Source organism: Pseudorca crassidens, chromosome 4, assembly GCF_039906515.1.
Source record: "Pseudorca crassidens isolate mPseCra1 chromosome 4, mPseCra1.hap1, whole genome shotgun sequence".
Lineage (NCBI taxonomy): Eukaryota > Metazoa > Chordata > Mammalia > Artiodactyla > Delphinidae > Pseudorca > Pseudorca crassidens.
Genome location: NC_090299.1, coordinates 40,860,206 through 40,883,794, shown reverse-complemented (window position 1 = coordinate 40,883,794; position 23,589 = coordinate 40,860,206). Strand labels below are relative to the sequence as shown.

Genomic DNA, 23,589 nt, shown 5'->3' with positions numbered 1-23,589 from the left:
CCCTCAGAGGTGCCCGCTAGGTGGCGCTCGTCCTCCACTGTACCCAGGCGAAAAGGGTACTTTTCTTTTTAAGCCTGAGAGGTGATTTCCAAATCTGGCTTTTTACAGGTAAGAAAACTAACTCCAAAGGAACAATGTCTTCCGTGAGGACGTATCGCAGCATCTCAGGAGCCTCGAGCAAAACCCAGGTCCCCATATTTCTGAACTCAACGGAACTTCCATCACCTGCTGTCTCCCTCTACACATGGTTTAGTTTATTAATTAGAATAACAATGGCGTATTTCTTTCCTTCTACATAACAAGGTTTAGGTTCAGATCCACAGGCCTTAGCGTTCTTTATTTTCAAAAGTACGAAACTGAAAAAATCGTTAGATTTTCCTGCCTAATTCTTTCTTTGATTTCCTTAAGTTCGAAGTTCCTTTTCTGATGAATGCGTAGCATAGAAATAAGTAAGGAAGACGATGGGAAACATTTGATGAGAATAAACATGAAGGTTTATGAGAAAAAGCGGTTAGAGTAGAAAACCCAGCTGGGTTGGCATTACACAAAGTCAGATTTGAATCCTGATTTAGCTGCTTACTGATGGTGAAATCATTTAAACTCCATGAGTCTCAGTTTCCTCATCTGTAAAATAGGGATAATAATGTCTTCTATTCACTCCACCCTCAGGGTTATGTAGACTAAAGAAAACAATAAGCTACGGTCCCGGCACATTGTTGGTGAGCAACATTTGTTTAAATATAAAACTACCTCGGCCTATAGTAATGGTCTGATATACCTGGACCACGTACGAGAAAAATCCTGGTGGGGTCTGAAAATGGATGACCTAGGAACCCAGGAGCCAGTGTCTGCTGGCGGGAAAGTGGCGTGTTGCTTGATGCTTGGGATTCTTCGGATGCTTGGAGTGCCCTCGGGAGCCTGTGGATAGGGACAGAGGGTAAGTGCCGAGCGCGGCCTGCCTGGATCTGGCTCCTACCAGGCGAGCCAGCACCGGCATCCTCTCCCTGCCCGTCAACTCGGGCAACTTAGCAACGGCATCGGAGAGCACCGGGTAAAAACCCTCGTTTTAAGGGACTGGAAACCGTGGCCAAGAGACGGCAGGTGACTTCGGTCACCGCCGTTGGCGTCTGAGAGACGCGCTTGGCCTCCCACTGCAAAACAGCCTCTGGCGCTCGCCCTCGGGCCGCTCTGGGCACAGCAGACGGTCTCCTCTCCGGATCTCCCTCCATCCTGCCCCGGGCGCAGGTGGAGGGCGGCAGGGACGCTGCGCGCGGTGGCCCCACAGGAAAATCCCTGCGGACTCGGGTCCCGGGAGCGCGGGAGCGTGCGTAGCAGCTTGCGGCGTGCGCCCGAGTAATGGGGTTTGCCTCCTCCCGGGGCCCTCGGCTCTTCCACCCTCATCCTGCGCTGCGCCGCGGCCCGCGGAAGCCCTACCATCCGGCAGCGCTTCGGCTCGAGGCTGCTCCCGGGGCTGGAGGGTACGGCATGTAGGGGCGCGCAGGAACCAAACTGACGAGCAGGAAGGGGAGGTCGAGGGTGGAAGTCGGAAAGGAGAAGGACAGAGCTGAGCGAGGGGCCGTGGAGGAAGGCACCGGCTCAGAGCAAGCCTGGCGCCCCCCTCGAAGACTGGCCGGCCGAGGGGCGTCCGGAGCTCCGCAAATTCCCGGGGCCGGCCCAGGCCGGAGCGCGGCGCCCACCGAACCTCAGGCGCCGTCAGGCAGCCGTGGGTCCCCGGAGCTCTCGGTCAAGCGCGGAGCAAATCGCCCTTTATGAACTGGAAGCGGGGCCCCGGCGCGCCCCTATCGCCGCGATATTCAGCCCTGCGACATGCGCTGACCTGCTGAGCCCTCGCCCCACACCCCCACTCGCCGGCCTTGACTCTGCACGTACCCGGGGAAGCCTCTGTGCATCCGTCCACCTCCTCTCACCGGCCCCCAAAGCCTTTTCATTCCCACCCAACCCCACCAACAGCTTCTAGTGGTAGTTCCAGACCCGTGTGTTTACTCTCCGCCAACACCCAACTCCCGGCCCTGCCTGCAGCCATTCCCCAGACCTAAAGATTGACTAACCGCCGCAGTTGCCCGAGATGACACGAGCCTCCCTCTCTGTGAGCCTCCTGAAGACTCGGAATGCGACCACTTTTTTATACCCCGGGCACACACCAAAAAACGGACAATTCAAAATCACCGAATTGCATCTTTCTAAGCTTTGAAAACCTCTATCCAAGCCTGTGGCGAGGGGTATATTCTACTTTGATTTGGGGTTCTTTAAAAAAATTGGCGGGCAGGGGCAACTAAGTGGTGGTTATATATTCAAGTAAGTCTTTGTATAGCTCCCAAATTCACTCTACTACTCAGTCACTCAACCCGCAAACATCTCTGCCTGCCTGTGTGTCCGGAGTCATTCTATATTTGTCCACATCAAGTCCTAACCCCACAAAGGGATGGCTGTTTGCGACAGGCAGTTCACACCTGCCCGTTTCTCTTCTTCTGGGTGACCTGTGTCAGTCAATCTCCTCCTCAACTCGCCCCCAGAGAGTAATTACAAATTGTCTAGGGTGGTGGGAGAGGGGTGTAACTTAATAAATGAAGGTCCGCGGGAGGAAAGAAAGGACATTTCTTTTGAAACCTCTTAAGCATCTGTTCTGTTCCCCCTCTGGGCCTGAAGAGCATCCCGTTCCTTACACTTGCCACCTACTGACACCAAATTTAAACATCTTTCCCTCAAAACTGAAGTAGCAGTAAAGAGCTATAAATGGGCAATGAACTCTTCAAGGATGAGGCTCCCCCCCACAAATACACTACAGGATGTGCACTGTAGTGTATTTGGGATGCAAAAGAGCATCACGTGGCTGAAATGCTGGAAAGTATAGATGCTGTGAAGCCCCCCCCCCCCCGCCACTGACCCTGAAATCTACTAATGTATTTCATCCTGAGGTGTAGAAAAACAACTACCAAAAAGAAAGCTACAAGGGCGAATATTATTTGTTTTAGTGGCACCAAAAACACCAATCTCAGCAATTTACTAAATTAAAATCACAGTTCTTTAAACGTATTTAATGGTTCAAATTGTGTATTTGGTTTTAATTGAAATCTCTGGTAAAATTTACGGAAGACAGTGAAGTATGTTCCTTAAACAACTTCTTCATTTAAAAATAAATAATATAAATAGGCAACAAATGTTTTGAGATATCCACAATATTTGTGTTTCTTAGCCTGGCTTCTTCTATTACATAAAATAATGCACTACTCATTTTTTTTAAAGCGAATTAATGTCATCAGTTCAGAATCTTTACTATGGTAGTTTCCAGATATTCTTTTAAACAAAAACATATTTTTTCAACTCACAAGTAACAGAATATTTAAAGAACAAAGTTTCAATTTTCTTCCTCGTGTAAAATTTAGCAAACTCCAAGTGCATTCAATTTTGACAGCCCAGGGAAATGACCGCGCAATTTCCAGAAACTCTCCCAAAGATGCCCTCTAATTTCTCTCCTGACTTTAGCTCTATCTCTACCATCTTTTCCTTTTTAATTCTTCTATAGAAATTGAAACAAATAAAATCCGGTGAGGAAAGAAAACTATTTCTACAGTGATTTTAATTCACTTATTATTTCAGAGAAAATAATTAATATTCCAGTGAGGAATCCGCGAAAGTATAAGGGGAGAAGAAGAAGCATTTCATTCTTCGAATCGATAAACCTCCCTAGAGAACAGAAACTACGCGCGTTTTACGGAACTGCGTTAACTTTGGGTTTCCCTCCCAGATCTGAGTCAACCAAATATCGTGTTCCATAAAAGTGCTAGAATAGGTGGCTACATCTGTAGAGGTAAGAATCGTGGTTTTTTAGCGTGTCTAGGTGGGTGAGCCTCTCTGTTGCTGGAGGATGCTTCGAGGACCAGGCTTGGGAGGAAAGGGGTTAAGTCAGACCCTGACTTTCTCCGCGCAGCGTGCCGCGTTTTGTCTGTTCAAGTCGACGTCGTCCAGCAAGAGCCAACCAATGGGCGGCCGGGAGCTCCCGGGACAGCCCAGTGAAGGGGCGTGGCCTGAGGCTGTCCCTCAGCAGTGAGGAATGACACCCGGGCGGGGGTGTGTGGGGGGGTGGGCTACGGTGGAACTCTGAGGAAGGAAAGAGAGAAGAAACAGATAAAACCAAGACAAGGGGTAAAAGGGTGCCCCGAGCCTCTCGGAATCCAGCGGCCGTCGTCGCCGCCGCCGCTGGGGGTGGGCTCCGGAAGAGCCGGCCCAGCAGGGAAAGGAGACGACGATCCTGAAGCGAAATCCTGCAGGCGGGGAAGAGACAGAGGCGCAAAGAAAAAGTGACTCGGGCCGTGCACCCCGGAGGCGCTCAGGAGGGGACTGCAGCCGCAGAGGGGCCTCACTGATCCTCCCCCCAAGTCCTCCGAGGGCCAGACCCCGGCCCGCCCCTAAAGGCGCGAGGCGATGAGATAATCCAGCTGAGCTGCGAAAGGAGAACTTCTGGCGCTGGATTGGGGGGGAGGGGGTCTCTGGGCGGGGTGGGCCTCGGAAGTGGGAGTGAGGGTCGGCGCTGATCCGGGGCCAGAGGGGGGCGGAGGCTGCTGGGCAGCCCAGGAGTGGGCTGCAGGGGCCTCGCTCGCGGGGCTCACTCGCGCTGCGGCGGCCCGCGCGCTCCATTCAGCTCGGAGCTGCCCCGCGCCCCAGCCGCCCGCCCGGCCGGCCGCTCCGGCCCGCGGCGCAGATGGCTGTGCGCGGCGCCAACACCTTGACGCCCTTCTCCATCCAGGCGATCCTCAACAAGAAAGAGGAGCGCGGCGGGCTGCCCGCGACGGAGGGGCGCCCCGTACCCGGCGGTACAGCGGTGGCAGCGGCGCCCGCTGTCTGTTGCTGGCGGCTCTTTGGGGAGACAGACGCGGGCGCGCTGGGGGGCGCCGAGGACTCTCTACTGGCGTCGCCTCCTGGGACCAGAACGGCTGCGGGGCGGACCACGGAGAGCCCGGGAGGCTGGGATTCGGACTCGGCGCTGAGCGAGGAGAACGAGGGCGGGCGGCGCTGCGCGGACCCGCCGGGGGCCAGCGGGGCCTGCCGTACAGGGGCGACCCTGGGCCTCGGCCAGCCGGTCTGTGAGCTTCCCGCAGCCAAGGACCTGGAGGAGGAAGCCGCGGGCCGGAGCGACAGTGAGATGTCGGCCAGCGTCTCAGGTCGGCTAAGGCTTCGCGGGGAAGGGGGCCGGGCTGAGGGGCTGGGCAAGGAGAGCAACCACGCCGAGTGGGGTGGGCCTGCTGTTAGCACCTTGTTCCCTGGGCCCCCTGGTTAGCCAAGACCCTAAGCTCTGCGCATCGGCGCGGGCTGCTCTAAGCCTCTGGCAACTGAGCCCGAGAGAGGACCGAGAAACTCCTCAGAACGTTGCGTCCTGGGGTATAGCCTCAGACGACGTCGTGGGGCAGTGTGCTTTAGACCAGACTGGGAGAGAACCACTGCACCCTGGCTTTGAGTCCAGAGTCTGTCTCCAAATCCCCAAAATCGAGGAAAGGGAAGAGCGAGGGTCCCAGAAACCTCGGGTAGCCAGTATCCGGGCCCTGGCCCAGAGATCAGAGATGCTCCCAGCTCGAGGTCTCAGAGCCCGCCCCGCAGCTCAAAGATAGGTAACGAGGGATAATTTCTTTTATTTTTCTTTTTACATCTTTATTGGGGTATAATTGCTTTACAATGGTGTGTTAGTTTCTGCCTTATAACAAAGTGAATCAGTTATACATATACATATGTTCCCATATCTCTTCCCTCTTGCGTCTCCCTCCCTCCCACCCTCCCTATCCCACCCCTCTAGGTGGTCACAAAGCACCGAGCTGATCTCCCTGTGCTATGCGGCTGCTTCTCACTAGCTATCTACCTTACGTTTGGTAGTGTATATATGTCCATGCCTCTCTCTCGCTTTGTCACAGCTTACCCTTCCCCCTCCCCATATCCTCAAGTCCATTCTCTAGTAGGTCTGTGTCTTACCCCTAGGTTCTTCATGACATTTTTTTTCTTAAATTCCATATATATGTGTTAGCATACGGTATTTGTCTTTCTCTTTCTGACTTACTTCACTCTGTATGACAGACTCTAGGTAACGGGGGATAATTTCAAGTGGGCCAAAGGCCAACCGAGCCCGAGCTTCGGGAGGAGGGTTTCTTTAGCTTTCCCAGACCCCAGGCCCAGGAGACCAGTGCCGGTCTGAGGACCCAAGAGCTGGAGGCAAACCCTGCAGCCAGCTGAAGGCAGAGGGGCTTGATTTAGGTCATCCCAGACTCAGCAGGGGGAGGAACCTCCTCAACCACGAGCTGGCATGTCATTTGGTCAGAAAGACCCCCGTGCCTGCCCCGTCGGCTGGACGGTGCTGTAGGCCTCACGCTGGCCCCAAGCAAATATTATCTGCTGCAGGCCAGAGTGCTGGACCTCCCTGCTAGGGTTCTGCGGGGAGAGCGGGGAAGAGGCAGAGGAGCTGTCGTCAGATTAGGGTCCAAGGATTCGAAGCAGGGACACCCTTCTACCCTCAACCCCAGCCCTCCTTTCATTGCCTTTGTAAGAGAGAGGGAGAAGCCTACCCATGGCCTTGACTCAGCCTATTGCCATAGCCCTCCCAAAATTCCGGGTGGATGGGGGCGTAAGACTCCGAATACTTCTGTCTCCAGGATCCATCTCCCCACTTTCTCTTTCCGCGCAGCCAACAAGTGTGTGCTGTGACGATGCGTGTGTGAGTGTGAGTGTGGGGAGGCGGGTGAACCCAGGGAGGGTATCCGAAACGCCATCTAGAACCCCAGGGCTGAGGGCTGAGGGCTGAGGGCGGAGAAGGTGTGCGAGGATGCTCAGGCCCAATGCCCACATTGCTGCGAGGAGCCTGGAGCCCAGAGAAGGCAAGGAGCTGGCTCTTGGCTGCACAGCGTTGATACAGCGGCTGAGTTCGTTGCCGGCTCACAACAAGCTTAGCTGCAGGAAGCGAGTGGGACAGGGTTCTAAGACTTGCCTCCCGGACCCGCGGCTTCCAGGCCCACCCCACCACTCCGGCGGCATGAAAGGGTATTTCCGCCCCCCACCCCGACCACAGCGGTTGAGGCCGGACCTCACTCCTCTGCGGCACTGACAGTGTCTCGTTTCTGTTCTCACTGTGTCCACAGGCGACCGCAGCCCGAGGGTCGAGGACGACGGCGTTGGCACAGGAGGCGCACGCGTGCCCACGTTGTGCAGCGGCAGCGGCGGTGGGCCCGCGGGCGGCGCAGAGGAGGAGGAGGAGCCCGTGGCACCCAAGCCGCGCAAGAAGCGCTCGCGCGCCGCCTTCTCCCACGCACAGGTCTTCGAGCTGGAGCGCCGCTTCAACCACCAGCGCTACCTGTCCGGGCCCGAGCGCGCAGACCTGGCCGCGTCGCTGAAGCTTACCGAGACGCAGGTGAAGATCTGGTTCCAGAACCGTCGCTACAAGACCAAGCGCCGACAGATGGCCGCCGACCTACTGGCCTCGGCGCCCGCCGCCAAGAAGGTGGCAGTGAAGGTGCTGGTGCGCGACGACCAGAGACAGTACCTGCCCGGAGAGGTGCTGCGGCCTCCCTCGCTGCTGCCACTGCAGCCCTCCTACTATTACCCTTATTACTGCCTCCCCGGCTGGGCACTCTCCACGTGTGCGGCCGCCGCGGGCACCCAGTGAGCCGGCCTGGGATGAGGCAGCGAATGATCCCCGCGCCCCAGCTCCAGACGGGCGCTCATGGCTGTACAAGTTGTGCCCTGTACTGGGGAGCCCCGTGGAGGGGGCAGGTGGAGGATGAAATCCAGCCCTGGCTCTGCTCTCCAGGACGTGCGCCCTGGCAGCGGGACTGGGTCTACCCAGAGGGGGGCGCCTTTTTCTAGTTTGAACAGAGGCATCCTATGGCCTAGGGACCCTGTTCCTACCCCCCGCCCCACTTGCTTGGAAGCCCTTGGACATTATTTATTACCACCATAATGTTGGGTTTGGATTGTGTCTGCCTGGGGATGGCGTTTCCCAGAGAGGAGAGAACTCCTGGAGACCACACAAGCCTGAATCCCAGAATTTCAGGCCTGCCGGGAGCTTCGTGCGCTAGGCCACACTAGTTCATGGTATCCATGCTACCAATCTATGTGTATCTACATATCTATTATTTTTGGAAATTGCAATTGTTACAAAGGGGTTTAGAGCCCTGGCAGCCCCAAGGAGCCCCAGGCTAGGGGTTCATTGAACCATGAAATGTTTGGTTTGCGGGCCCTCCTCCCCACCCCTCCCCGGTGTCAGAGCTCAGGTGGGGGCGCCTGATTGGTTGCTGAATGTATGGAAGGGAGCCTCTGAGCACAGGGCAGGGCAAGGGCCCCGCATCTTCCCTCTCGGAGGTCCAGGCTGCGACCAACTGGGGGAGCTCCTGGGAGCCCCCGAACCAGGAGAGAGGAAACCCAGGAGTCCTTCGCAGAACCTTTCTTTCTTCCTTTCTTTTTCTTTTTCTTTCTTTCTTTCTTTCTTTCTTTCTTTCTTTCTTTCTTTCTTTCTTTCTTTCTTTCTTTCTTTCTTTTTCTTCCTTCCTTCCTTCCTTTCTTTCTTCCTCCCTTCCTCCCTTTCTTTCTTTCTTTCCTTCTTTCTTTCAGAGGTTAAAACTTATAGCACTTTTCAGTTGCTTGTATTCAAATGATGGTTATTTTTGTATTCAATGTGAATATCCTTGACCGGCCTTTCCTCGGCGTCCTCTGCAGTTCGGCCGCTGGGCCCAGTCTCTACCGTTTAGCCTCGGCGACTCCTGCGTCCTGACCCAGGATTCTCCCATCCCTGTCCCTGCAACCTAAGACAGGTGATCCTGTCAACCTCGTGTCAACCTCGCCGCTTGTCGCCTCCTTAAGGGCACTGTGCACTCAACTAGAGTATTAACTTTAAAAAGATTTGTGAAATTTGGAAGTTCTATTCGTTGTATTTTTTTTCCTTTAATTTATAAACTTTTAGTTTAACATGCCCTCCTGGACGCCGTGTTTTCTCTGAGCCTCTCTCTGTCCGGCTTTGGGGGAACCGGTAACGTGGGCTCATTTTCCCAACTTGTTTTCAGTCCAGGACAGGACACCTCGCTCCCCCTGGAAGTCTCCTCGCTGCTCACCCTCAGGAAGCATTTAAATCCGCGCAGCTCAGGGAATCGTCATTTCTGGGACTTTGCAGGAGTCACAGAGGAATCCCACTGAATCCGGAGCAAATACCTAGGATTCACGTTTTTACTCGTGGGCACTAGTATCAGAGTCTAGGAAGCAGCCATAGCTGAACCCGCTCCCAACTTCCATCCCCCACCCTAACCTTTTCACTCCTCCACCTGCCGGCATCCTCTTTGCTTTCGATTTTCTGAGTTTTCTCTAAGTGTTCCTGCCATTATTTCATTTCCAGAATAGGCAAAAACTCACTGGAATTCTGAAGCGGTTAGGGGAGACTGAGGAGCTAATAAGGTGTCTCCCGGGGAGGGTCACCTGTGCTTTGACCCCTGCCGGGTGCAAATGACGCTGCACCTTGTTCCAAAGCATTTCCACTCACTCCCTCAGTGACACGTTGTCACTTGATCCGCACAGAAGCCCACCGTGGGAGCAGAGGATGGGCAGGGAGATGGTTATTTATTACTCCATTTTAAAGATGAACGCGCCTCGCCGGCGTTCCCCAGAATGATTCCCCAGATGCCAAGGATTCACCGGAGCAAAGCGCTCACCGCTACACGCCCCTCACGTCGGGTCCGGGGAGAGCAAGCAAGAGTTAATGCCACACGGCAGGCGCCAAGGCCCCCGGTCCGTGGCCTCAGTCGGGAAAACACTGAAACCCAGACCCGGGCTACTTTCAATTTCACCGCAGCAGATAGGCCGCCTCGCCCTCCTCCTCCGCCTGCGATCTTTCCCAGCCTTGGACACTCCGGCCTTGGCACCCCAAAGGCCTTGCCCGGGCTTCTGCTACCCCTCAGCCCGGAGGGGGCCGAGAGTCGCGACAAAGGCTTTACGAAACGATTCCCGCTTCTGGAAACAGTGAGACGGCAAGGGAAAAGCAAACGCCCTCAGGAGATGCACACCCTAGCCCCCAAGTCCAACTACCTTCCAAAGGATTCCTGCAATCATTTTGTTTCTTTCTGATATGTTTTTAAAATTCCACTTTAATTTCATCATTACTCATGAATGCATTTTCCTTAAAGAAAGTTAGAAGTTTTCCAGTAATGCTAGAATCCCTCCTCTTCTCTCCAGAGATCGCCATTACTGCTGGGTTTTGTTTTTTGTTTTTTTTTTGAGGGGGGCAGGGTTTTCTTCCCCTTCTGAAAACGTCAATTGTTTGTGGCTGCGTCCTAAGACTGTAGTTTGCTCTCCATCTTTGCGGATTTGGAATCCAGAGGACTGGGGAGTTTCTTCCGTAGGCCAGGCGTCGCCCCTTCCCTTCCTCGTTCCCTCTCCGGCTCCCTGCTTGGGTCAGTTCTACTGGGCTGGCTCGAGTCGCTCGGGAAAAATGACTCAAACGAATTCAGTTTGACCCGGATTGTTGCAGTTTCACTCTGAGCTGCTCCGCGGCTGGCGTTGGCGCGAACGCCGTTGAGATCTGATTCCAGGAGCTGGAGGCAGCCTCCGGGTCCAGCCCACCCTCCAAGGATTTCCCACCGCATTTCGTGACCCAAGATGTATGTCTTTACCTGGACCCCAGGCCGCAAATGCGGCTCCTGTTGGAAAGTTTCAGTATCACTTTCTTCGTTTCCTTTTCCTTCTCTACTCCCACCCGCGCCCTTTCTTTGAAGATGAGAAAGTTCTGCTTTCTGCCCGCCCTGCTTCCTGTCCAAGGAGATCTTCCTTCATCCACTCCCTGCGACACGCTGCCCTCTGGGCCTTCTCAGGACCTGGTTGCCAGGAACAGTTGTCACCTGAGTCAGGTAGACTCTTGGTTTCATCCTTCTCAATCCCTTTCAGCCCTTAGTGAATCTCAGACCTGGCCTTAAAGATCACTGGGTTCGACCCACACACTTAGATTGGGAGCAATGGCTGGGAAAGGGGACAGAACACGCTGTGACCCGTGCAGAAATCAGTTCCAAGAAATCAGGCTTAGACTAAAAATCTTGCTCTGGGCAGCAAATTTGGGATGATAGGCTACCAAATGTCACTGGTGTGTGTGTGTGTGTGTGTGTGTGTGTGTGTGTGTGTGTAACTCAAACTCCCGACCTGTTCACCATGGCGATCCCAAGGCGCATCTCACTCAAAGTGACTTGATTTGAGGGGTTCATGGACCCCCGGAGAGTATCTCTAAAGAGCTGGGTGAAGCAGGGAGAGTTTGGGGATAGATTCCATTTAAGAAAATAAAGGGCTTCCGGGCCACAGCGAATCCCGCTCCTCCACTCTAGCAAGGGAAAGAGGGTGACGGCGAATCTGACTTCATTTGAGAAAGTCGGAGGAGAGCTCAATACACATGTCCCCGCGCCTCTGAGAGGCAGCTTAGTGGTAGCGGTACCCCGAACCCCGAGAGGCTGGGCCCGAGGAAGAGCGGCATCTAGGGGACCGGGAAACTGGCAGAGTGTGTCAGAGCCACACCGAGCATCCCACAGAGGCAGGACCTCATCCAAGGCCTGCAGACGTCCGCGGGGTGGGGACCCCAACTGGCTACCAGAGCTCGGTCCGGCCAGGCCGATACTCCACCCGCGTTTCATCACCAGGAGAAAGGTAGAAACCAACCTCTCTCAAGTCCACGGAATTCACCTCGCCTTATAGAAGGGCTCCTGCCTCGGGGAAAGCTGAGCAGTGGGGAGAATCACACATTCCCGGGAACCAGAACACTGGTGGAGCAGCTTCTGGGTCCGAAGGAGTGGAGGGGAGCGAGGCAGACCTGTGCTGGGGCTCAGGCCTATGCCGAGGAGCTGCAGGGCTTCAGTCTCGCAGGCCACCAACCTCCCCCTGCTAACAGTCTTCGTTGGGAATCACATCGAGCTCCATGGGACCTGCTGGACCCAGCATATGCTTGAAAGAGCTGAGGGCAGGCGGGGCGGATTGATGCATCGCAGGTGTAGCCGTGCTACTGCAGAAGTCAGGCCACCAGTAAAAGTGTGAAGGCCGCACCGCCAGCGGCCAGGGAAACAGGAGCAGAGGCCGGAAGGAGCAGCCAAGCAATACATACCACCACCACCAACAATGATAACAATAACTATAACTCTATTCCTTTGTCTGGGACATTACAAGTGAAAAAGTGCTTCCTGCATCCTGTCCCTCCATAGTTCCTTGAGGCCGCCTTTTAGCTGGGTGGACATGACCTCCATTTTGCAGGTGGGGAAACTGAGGCTCAAAGACGCAATGTGACTTGCCCAAAGTCACAGGCCATTAAGAGGCCAAGTCAGAGTCATTCAAAGATTAGAAGCATATTTTAGGATTTGAGGCAGCAGGGTGAATTGTCCTTTAGCTTCAGAGCTAGCATTCCCCACGTTTGGTTTCAGGGTGGTTGGATCACAAGAGGGTGGGTGTGCTTTGAAAACCATTAAGCACTGTGCAGCTGGTGTGGACTTATTATTATTGTTGCCATGATTATTATTATTATGAACTTCTGGGCAATGCTGAATTGGCTGATCTTAAGCAATCTTCCTTGAACTCCTGCATCCTTCAGAGGTTTCTAAGTGCTCTGTGGTGTGCTCCACGAAGGGGCCCTCAGAGGGATAGATAACCTGGGTCTCCTCCAGTTTTCGAGTTTCCTGATAAATATGTTTTTGAAATGAAGACACGCCAAAACAGGGTTGCAAAAAGTGTATTATATTGTAAATGGTTACATCATGTAATAAATTGTCCCCCTGTAGTCATACATAGAAATTATTCAACATAAACTGGGTCGTTAAAAATCATTAAAGCATTTATTAAAAAAAAGATTACAAGCGGGGTGGTCCAGTGCGGGATCCAGGTTAAGTTGAACAATGAACTTATTTCAAACCTGTTGGGTGTATGAAGGAAGGGTCGAAAGTCCAAATTTAGGGCAATTCACGAATGTGAGAAATGTGGCAAACGGCCCTGCAGCCCCGCACCCATCCCGAAGCGCTGTCGTTACTGTTGAAGTTTTTGGCTTTGAATCGGGCAGGGAAAGGCAGGAGCGTGGCTTCTGACCCACCCGGAGCTGACCTGGAACCCGCGGCCTGGGCGAACAGCCCCTCTCTATTCCTATTGGAATGTCAAGTTCAAAGGGGATATTCGGTAGCCGCGGGGGCGTCACCCCGGAGCCTCCAGCGAGGTAAGCTCGGTGCTGGGCTCCAAGGTCCCCCCACGCTTGCGTGAGTGTGCGTGACACACTCACCCGCGCAAGGCCCGCGCTCTCTCACACTCTTCCACCTACAAGCGGCCGGATTTTCTCCCTCCGCGCCCCCGCCCACAATCCCGGGTGCGGCCCGCAGCCGGGCGGTTAGTGCGCCGGCGAAGCCAAGAGCCCGTGGTCTCTGCACAGGCCTCACGGTCTCCAGAGAGCGTTTGCATCCCTCCCTGCTGTTTTTGCAATTGCAACTTTAGTTTTTGGCGTGAGGATCAGCGTAGGGGTTGCTCAAGGCCTCGGGGCTTCTTGGTGAGTCCTTTCCGGCTCGGCCCCCTCCCATCGCCACATTCAGGCCTCCTGGCTGAGCAGCGCTCCCTATGACTTGGACGTGCGCCCCGGCACTTAGGGAAATCCCGGCCCTGGAAATCTGGGATGCACAAGGTGAGAGCTTCTCTCTCCAGCCTGCATATTCGAGGGTGAGAAGTGGTCAAATCGGGCTCAATGGCCCCATAGATCTACAAAGTGATTCTGCTTCGGACCTGGAGTCCACAGGTGAGAAGCAGCTCTGCCACTCACTTCAATCTTAGGAAATTAATTTCTTTTCTCAGAATCTCTGTTTTAAAAATTAAATAAAGAAGAAGAAGAAGGAAAGAAAAGAGAGCTGTGAGATGCTCCTTCGGTTTTCTGGGTAGTGTTTGGGGTGTACACTCACCCCCGGCTTGAAGTGGAAGTAAGGACAAAGCCTTGCTATATTTTACTTTAAATAATGCCATCCCCTTTATAAGCAGTTTTTTTTTTTTTTTTTTTGGCGGGGGGTGGGTGGAGTTGTTTTATTTTTACAAAGAATTTGGGTTCCCCAAGATGCTGTCTACAGGCCTCCCCAAGTTCCTTATCTTTGGGCCTCCTTTATCTGCTTCCCCGGCCTGGGTGGTCAGCTGTTTTGAAAAGTCCAACTTTTTCGATGCGAGGACTTCTCCCCACCCAGCAAGCTTGGGAGGGAGACCTGAGGCTATTCTGCTTCTGCGGCCGCGCTGAGCTCCAGAGAGACCCCTGTCCTTGGATGGAAACCACGACGCGTTAAGGAAAAAAAAAAAAAAAAAAAAATTAATGCCACAAGTGTTTTCTCTCCCGTGGTCCACCAGAAAGCAAGGGTGAGCGGCACGCTGTAAAACAAGAGCCAGTAAAGCCGCTTATTTTAATAAGCTTATTAACATTTTTGAATGGCTTCCCTTGTGCGCTCCAAGGCCCCCTCGGTGGCATGACAGAGCTGTGCGGCCGGGATTTTTACGCACGGAGAAGCATACCCGCGCGCGGTGCCGCCGCTCTTGGCACCGGGGGCTGGCAGGGCGGGGGTGGCCGGGCGGCGCCCACAGTGCCAACTCTGGACCTGGGCGTCCCCGGCTTGTCCACGCCTTGCTGAGCGCCCTTAGCAAGACTGCGGCCTTCGGAGGATACAGGGCTGCGTGGGTTCAGAGGTTGCAAGGGAGCTTTCGAGACCCTAGATGTGACCCCAAATTGTACCCACAGCTTCGAAGGAGCTGGAAGATCTGAGGGTTTGTCCCGCTTTATCACATTTGTGCTTTGTTTTTGTAAAGGGTGCTGATGGAATTGATATTCCTCCCTGCACAGGTGTTGAGCGTATTCCTGCTGGCGTGGGCCGGCGTCCGGGTTTGGTCCAGCACATCCTGGACCCGGTGTGGGGATGTCACCAGGGTGACTGACTTCCAGGAATTCTTCCTCCTTAAGGAGGCCCGGGACGCTGCCCCTCTTCTTTCCGGGAGAAGTTGAGCGACGCGTCCTTGGCCCCTGGGACCGTGGGAAACGAAACTAGAGACACATAGAGACAGGTGGTGAGAAAGAGTAGAGAAGAGATGCGCGTGGACACAAGGCAGGTGAGGGAAAAAGCGGGCTCAACGGAAGCCCTCGCCAGGCGGTGAAGCGCTGTGTCTTTCAGGTCTCGGCTCACAGATCTCAGGCCTTCCCCGGCAACCCTCCCCGCAAGTTTCGATTAAAAATCCCTTCTAAGTCCGTCCCACCGTCCCGGTCCTTATTACTTGCTACAGTGATAAGTGATATTGGGCCCGTTGTCGTGCTCCGGCATAGTCTGGCCTGGCCTAGCAACCCTTGGGAGGGTGGAGCCGGGAGGGCTTGCGCCCACGGTGTACCTAAGTGCTTAGTGCAGAGCCTGTCGCTCTGTGACTTTCAATACATACTTACTGGCCGGACTCCTGAATAAGGACCAAGATCCTCAGCTTTGTCCTTGTCTGTCCCCGCCACACCCCACCTGCACCTCGGGATCTGAGCGCCTGGCCACAGGCGCCGGCGCGAAGCTAGCGGAGGACAGGAGGGCCAGCGGAGCTTTCCTGAGCTTTGCTAAGTTCTTTTCCCCCGGCTGGCTGAGTGCACGCCCTGGGGAAAGGCCGAGAGTCAGAGCCGGCGTGCCTTGGGGTCAAGTTATGCCGCCTCAGGCTCAAGATTCTTCCCGGAGCCTGGGCAGCCCACTTAGCTGCCAGCAAACTCCAGAATGCGTCTCAACCTCAGATTTGATCGTATTAAAATGCACATAAAATCTGACCAGCTAAGGGTTGACAAAACCAGGGCCCTGAATAAACGTTCTGTTTCCGGTTTATATGGGTGGGTGGGTGGGGAATGGTCCAGTTTCGGAATTGGACAGACGCTGTGGTTGGAGAGGGCCAGCTGGCCGGCAGAGCGCAGAGAACCAGGCGGGGGCGTGGGGAGGGGGGATGCGGAGAACACCCTTGGAGAGGTACAGGCGGTGGATCAGGTGGCGGGACTGAGCCCTCAGCGGCCCTCGGCAGAGAGGCTTCTCGAGACGCTTAGGGGTGAGCCCGGGCTAAGGCGACGGGGTGCGGTTGACAGTGCTCCTAGTTGGGATAGCAGCTTTCCAGCGACTGTCCTAGCTCTTTGGACTCCCAGCTCAGGGCCTGGCACATAGTAAGCACTCAAAAGTTTTTTAGATTCCTACTGTATTGTACCTTATGCTTCAAGAGCGGATTCTCTGGGCCACTTCCGTTGAATCTCAAGGCAGGTAGTTCTGGTTCCGTGAGAAGGCACAGGGGTGGGAGAAGGTTGTGAGTCCAGGAGCGCTCAGCTGGAAAGGCCAAACCCAGGCCGAGATCTTTTTGATTCTTCAGAAGGGAAGGCAGTGAGAGCTTCCTCTTGAAAAACCCGATAGGAACAGAGCGTGGATTTGGAACCAGACCTTTCATGAAGATCGGGCTTAAGCTTCACTGCCAAAAATAGGGATAATTACCCCCCCCCATACACCCTACCCCTGGCAGTGATCATCTAAGAGTCCCGTGCTTCCTGGGCAGTAGGTGCCAGGAAGAGCTCATAACCTAACTGATAGTAAGGTTTGCAAAGTTAAACGAGGACATTTACCATTTAAAAAAATTATCTACAGAGATGGTAAGGGGTGGACAGGGAGTGTTGAGAGATAGTAAAAATCACCAAATGAGTAAGAACAGTCAACCCCTAATGGAAACTTTTGAGACAACAGGTTCCGTGCATCCTTTGCAACTGCAGTTATGGTTTTTAAATAAATTCAATACATAGACTTTTAAGGTTTAGAAAAGAAATACATTAATTTCTTTCCAGTGGATTCCTTCTGTCCACAAGAACTTGCAGAAGAATTTCTTTAAAATAATTCTTTCCTAAGGTGTGCATTATTTATTTGATTAACAATAATTGTTTTCCATGCCATGCTGGTACTCATGTTTGTGGGAGACTGGTGTCCTGGTGGTTCAGTCCTGAGCGGAATGCACCCCCAGAACATGCCTGGGAAGACCCCCACAGGATACATACAGAGGCCAACGGGTGTCCTATCCTTCCCAGGTGCTGGGCCAGGAAGGACCTCGGAAAGAAAGCTCCCAGGGGAATCCTAAACATAGAGTTTGGGGTGGGGGGCGGTGAAGAGAAAAATCTTTGTTGTGGAACGGCTGTCTGACTTTCTCTTTTTCCTTTTTTCTGTCCTCATTCATTCATTTGTTCAAATATTCAGCATTATTTGTTAGGTGCCTACTTTGTGCCAGGGATACAGAGGAGAAAGGCCCCACCCTGGTGGAGTTTACCGTCCAGTGGGAGACTGGGATAGAAGTGCCAAAAGGAAAATTAAGCAGGCTGTGTGTTAGAGCGGGAGATGCAGGGTATTATTTGGGAGGCTAGTCAAGGAAGGTCACTGAAATGTCAAATATTTTCAGGAGCGCTCACGGTGCGTGCCGATCGCTAGGGCTGGGTCTCTGCCTTTCAGACTCCATGACAGGGTCCCTATTCCGGGCTAAGTCTCTGTCCCTTCTTTTCAGGTCCTTTCGGAGTCTTCCCTACTTTGCGTGTGCGTGGAGGCGGAGACCAGGCCGAGAGCTCCGAGTGCCCTTTTAAACACCCGCTGCATTCCGGGAGGCCTGCGGGAGGGTCTGGGAGGAGCAGCCCCGAGATCCGGGCGCCCTCGGGAGTCAGTGTCTGAGGTCCCCGATCACTAGCGCGCTGAGCCGCTGGAAAGTCCGAGAAGTTTCAGGAGGAGCTGGGGGGCAGCTTCTCCTTCTTCCCAGACAGAAGCCCTCCAAGCCTGCGCGGGCCAATCACTGTCCTGGTAACCGGCGCTTTATTTAGCGCTTAATCTGTTTGCCCTTAAACCGTTTCCTTAAGTACTTTACGTGAATTATTTCATGCATTCTTCCAGGCAGCTCGATTACAGTTACCCGACGTTGGGGATCGACCCTACGCTGCGGCTCTCGCTGGAGGAGCTGGGGTTCGAACTAGACTGTCTGGCTCCAAACTACTCAGCGCTGGCCACATTTCCGTTCTGTTCCCCACCGCAGAGTCGCGGTGATGAGGATCCCATTTACAGAGAAGGAAAATGAGCCCCGGAGAGAGTAAGCTCAGTCAGGAGTCGAGCTGAATGGTTGACGTTCCTTAGCTCATTTCATTTTCACAATCTCTCTGAGAAGCGGAATTCGCGCGCCGGTAGCAAAGGAAGAAAGAGAACTCGATAAGGGATGGTTGGTTGGCCTTGGCTGTGCAGGTCGAAATGGCAGCGTGGTGTTAAGGCTTTGGAGGCAGGGCTAGCCTTGGCTCCCGCTTCTGCTTTTTCTCAGCTTCCAGGCCTTTGGATGAGTTCCCTAACCTCTGGCCCTCAGTGTCCCCATCAGAACAATGGAGACATAGGTTTGCTGGGAGATAAAAGGTGATAATGTAGGCAAAGCCCTTGGAGTTGGTTCTGGCATAACAGCAAATTCTCAGCAGTGATAAGGGTACAAGTCTGAACAGGAACCTGCCTTCCTAGACTCTCACCCTGGTCTTTCCTCCCTTCTTTTCCATTTGCAAAAGGGGGAGAATTTCCCCCAAACTCATTATTACTGAAGCATCAGGAGATAGTAAATTGCCTTTTTGTCTTCAGGGGATCTGAGACACGGACTGTAGAGGAAGGCTTCTTAATCCAGGCTCCCTTTACTATGTTCCTCTCCTTGGTGACAGTGTGATTCCTGGCGACATGATCGATCCTTGTGGGCTGGTGGCTGGCACAGGCCCCGGGAAGGGTAGAGGACTCCACACCCATTTTCCTACGCATTGTGATAGGGAGTGGTGTATAAGATCTACTGAAGGCACATCAGTTGCTGTGCGTTCACCCCTCCCCATTTTTTGAAGATTCTGGCTTCCTTTCTCAGGGCCTGATTGGAAAGAGCTTCTCAGTTTTGTTCACTCAACCCCAATCTCCAACCCCTCCCAACAAACACTGCAGCCCCCATCACCAAGGTCCCCAGCAGCAGAGACAGGGAGCTTCAGGAAGGGTAAAGGGATCTCACAGGTCCAAAGCACCTCTACTGCTCTGCTCTGACCATAGTTCATCTTGTTTCATCCTCAGGAGAATCCCAGGAAGTGGGTGGGATTATCTCTCCTTTACAGATACGGGAGCAAAGTTCAGGAGGGTCAAGTGACTAGGGTAGGGTCACACAGCTTGCAAGAGTTGAGCAGGGAACTCGCCCATGGGGCCTATAGGACTTCAGAGGTTCCAGCTACTGCCTGCGACACCTATATGCCCCACTCCCACTCCTAGGGTGGGGTCTGGCACTGGGCAAAGGAGGAGGAATCCCATGGGGAGCGAAGAAAGGGGTATTAATTCTCTGGGCGGTTTCCTATTAAGAAAACACCTCGCTCTGGCCTGCTTCTTCCCAGGGGCCGCTGCTCGGCCTCCTGAAGGCGAGGCCTGTATATTTGTAGTTTGATTCCGCCCGTCAAGGCTAATTTCTCCCCACAACTTAATGGACTCGGCTTGACATGCGTAATGATTCCTAATCACGAACATTATTTTCGCTAGCACGGAGACATGTTCCAGTTGTTGTGACAGATCGCGTTTCAGCCATAATGACGGAAAATTACCATTTCTAATTCTCCGGTTTTTGACACCTAAATCCACAGACCATATGTGGCAGCGGGAACTCTGGGCCCCTCGGTCCTCCCTCCCTGCCGTGGCAGAGATCTTGCGGTGTGGTGCTTCCACCCACCCCCCTGAGCCGCGCCCAAAGGGGTGGAGCGGCAGAGGCCCTTGGGATGGACCCGTCTTTTCTGGCCCCTCAGCCTTCCGACCCCTCCCTCCAACATGAGATGCCCAACCACTGATGACAAAAACTGGAACTTGGAAGGGGCCTCAGAGACTCATGGATTTTCAGGGACCTGTTTTACAGATGGGGACACAGAGGGGAATGCAGCTAGTCCAGTATCTCATGGCTGGTAATTGGAGGCTAAGCTTTTCTCAGAACCGTTCCTGGAGTTCCCTAGCAGCGAATGTCCCTCAGCTGTCGAGAGGGAGACCTGGCTTGTTCCTTTATTTGCAAGCCTCAAAACCATCAGAGAGGCAAAGCTTTCTAGGGAAAATTGATGAGAGCTATTGCAGAGGAAAAAGTTGAGGCACAGAGAGGTTAAGTAAATCTCCCCAGATCACAGCCCTGGTAGAGATGGAGTTGGGTCCAGCACCACTGCTCTTAACTTCTTTCTAAGGTGCCACAATTCACCTTGACCTCTCACCCACCGTAGGTGTGAGGACATTGAGGCCAGCAGGCAGAAAGCTGAAGCCAAGATGCCCATGTCCATGCCCAGGTCTTGCTCACTTTAGAGGCCCCCCGGGAGGGATGCAGCGAACCCCACCATTGGCCAACACTCTCCAGCCTGCCTCAGGAGTCACTTCTGCACGCCTCCCAAACCCCCACTTCAGGCATGAGTCAGAGCGAGGCCCTGAGGATAGAAAAGGGAAGAGATAGAACCTCCACCAGGGGTTCAGAGTGAAAACTGCTCATCACACAGGCCTTTGGGACCTAATAGTGACCGATGCGCTCTGATCTAGGGAAGCAGGAAGGTTCATGGGGCACGAAGAGTGTCTGCTCAGAATTTACTAATTCTGCCTTGGGAATATGTCACAGAACCTCAGATTTATCATCCTCTGTAAGACCATGGTGAAAATGCCCACCTCCGAAAATGGTTGCGAAGTTGGTAGAGGCCTCCTGTCTAGGCACTGGGGACCTTCGCAGCGGCTCCATCCCACTCAGTCCCTAGAAGCCCCTGTGCCACACCCACGGTAATGGGTGGGGGAATGCTGCCAGTGCTAAGGGGCAGACCCCAATCAGGCAAGGAAGTGGCAAGCTTTCTTAAAGGGTTTGCTGAATCCCTGAAGGTTATCTGTCGTCCGTGGGAGGCCCTGAGCTGAGGGTGACGCGAGCGCGGAGAGGAGGTCGCGGGCGAGTCCTGGGTTCTCGGCGAAGTCCGCTCTGCGAGTAACCGCGTGAGTCTGCGGTTCTAAGCGCGCTCCTCCTCGCGCAGAAGCAGCGATGACCCAGCAGAGTCAACCAGAACAGGAGCCCATCCCGGAAACGGAGAGCTGGAGAAGAGAAATGACACGCCAAGGTCTGAAAGCTGGCCGCGGGGCTCCGCCTCCAAGTGCCCCATTCCCGCTATCCATGCGCCAGCTGGCCCTGGCGCGGTGCCTCCCCCTGGCGTGGTGCCTCCCCCTGGCGTCTGCCCCACGGTTCCACGCGGATGGCACCATGCAGGGCGCCTTTACCTGCACCCAAGGTGTGCTGGGACCACGTTCTGTCACTACCGCAGCCTCGATTGTTGTTTCCAACTCAACGTCTTCGGAGTGCCCTGAGAGGAGGTGGGGTATAAATGCTAAAGTAGCTGGCTTCTCTGTAACACCTACCCCACACTACCCCCAAAGTCCGCCTTCGTTGGTTAAAAAGAAATGTCTTGGGAATGCATTTTTTAGATAGAAATAAGTTGGAGGCTTCCACGGAAGGAGGTTGAAGATAATTAGCTATCAGGATAAACTAGGAGCCTTGCTCATGTCCTTGGCCGGCTTGAAGCCAAAATGGTCACGTCCAGGGAGATTCTGGGTTTCAGTTCCTTACTAAAAGTGAAAGAATAACAGATCCCCCCCCCCACACACACACACTTTCCACAACAGAGAGCGCAAAGGAAAGGATGTTCATGAAAGGATTTTGTAACCAGAGGGTATGCAAAGAGCCTGTGGATGTAGTTATCTACAGGGGCTGCCCAGAGGCTGTGGAGAGCCCTCTTGGCCTTCCTGTCATTCAGGCTCCAGGCACAATCTGCATGGCTCAAACCTACAAGAGTTGCATAGCCTGTTAATTTTACCAACTTGGAGACTGAGGCCAAGCCTGAAGGGAGTGTCTCTCCTCTTTTCTTTAGGCTGCTTGAAGCTTTAGCTCAGCAGAGAAACTCCATCAGAGAGGCCATCACTCTAATTGGGAAGAAAAAAGATGGCAGATAGTGGTGCAAAGACCTCTGAGCAAAGGGATCTTCCATTTTCGAATCCAGTACAGAATCATTTACAGGCCAGAGTACCTGGGAGTCAAACTCAGCTCTTCGTTTTACTGGCTGTATGACACTGACTTCGGTATGGTCAACTGTAATTGAGGGTAGCAATAGAACCTACCTCGTAGGGTTTCGCTGAGCGTTAAATGAGTTAAAACTTGGAAATGGCTTAGAATAGTGCCTGGTATATATAAGTGCTCAATTACTGGTGTCTGGCATATAGTAACGAATCAATACATGTTAGCTGTTTTCAAAGACACCAGGGCTCACGTGGTAAGGAATCTCAGGCCTTTGCCTGGATTTAAACAAACAAATATAGAAGCCATCACAGACCAATGGAACCTAAAGACATCTGCAAAGAGATGCTTCAAGTGTTGCCTAGAATGGCAATTTGGATGGTGGTCTCTCCAGTCAGGGGCCTGGTTGTCAATTTCAGTTCTGCCACTTAATAGCCAGGTGACTTTAAACTAATAGATACTTAGTCTATTTGTGCCTCAGTCTCTTCTTTGTAAAATAAATTTTAAAAGATAGATGTAAAACATTTATCTCACTGCCTGACCCTCAGTAAGTGTTCAATACTGTTATCTCTTATTCCTTGTTGGTATATAAACTGCCCTTACCGACACTGCTAGTGTAGAGGGAGATGATGTAATTGGTTAATGTTCTGGTGACTGGGTGCGATTGCTCAGGGCCAAAGAGTTTAGGGATGATCTGAACTCAACACTGACATGACCACTGGGTGGCCTTGCCCCAGTCACAGCCTCTTTTGAGCCGGCTGTCACCTCTACAAGGAGGATAATGATTTTCACTTAGCAGCAGAGGCTCCAAAATTTCCTAATAGGAAGGGCTCTGGGGTCTGGGGGCTTTGGAAGATTGCCTTAAAGCTGTTCTGGCAGAACAAGCAGGCTCTTGACTTAGATTGGATGTATACTTGTGATCCAGTGGAAGAGAGATTGCAGGCTTACTCTGCCCTTTTCTGCTCAGTTCATTCAAAGAGCTATGCTAATGTTCCCATCTCAGGTCTGTGGGTGGGGCAGACAGGGTGGATTAAAGTCTGATTGAGTGGGGAACTTGCTGCTTAGTCCTTCATAAAATGCCAGCAGAAGGGCAGAATTCATCTGGGGTTCACAAACTCTTCTTCTAGAGGACAATCTTGGTCAGAAATCCTGATCTAGGATTACTAGATCTTATGACCCACTTTTGATTTGCCTGCAAGGTACTAAAAGGCCCACAGGCTTCAGCAACTATTTTGTAGATTTAGAATTAGAGCACGTAAAATGCTTGGCAATGTGCCTAGCATGCAGTACTGGAAAAATGGGAACCCTCTTTATCAAGTCAGATCATAAATGCCTGAAACGGCTTAAGCAGGACCTTCTGGGATATATTCACAAGAAGGCTCACGGTGCCTTTTTAAGTGTTCCAGGAAGAAGCTTTGCAAGGCCTGTGGTGCAACTTCTGTCCATTTCGCTAAGGACATCCTGAGGCTTACAGACCTTTCCTACTGGAATCTCCCTCAGATAGGA

The 23,589-nt window shown here is 53.2% G+C and overlaps 1 protein-coding gene across 1 annotated transcript; it reads left to right on the top strand.

Annotated features, from left to right (window-relative positions):
* The first annotated feature begins 4,720 nt into the window (after positions 1-4,720).
* Positions 4,721-8,913, top strand: NKX3-2 (NK3 homeobox 2). The gene is made up of 2 exons (XM_067734676.1): positions 4,721-5,180; positions 7,137-8,913. The coding sequence occupies exons 1-2, from the start codon at positions 4,721-4,723 to the stop codon at positions 7,658-7,660; spliced, it is 984 nt and encodes a 327-aa protein (XP_067590777.1). The 3' UTR covers positions 7,661-8,913.
* Positions 8,914-23,589: the final 14,676 nt, after the last annotated feature.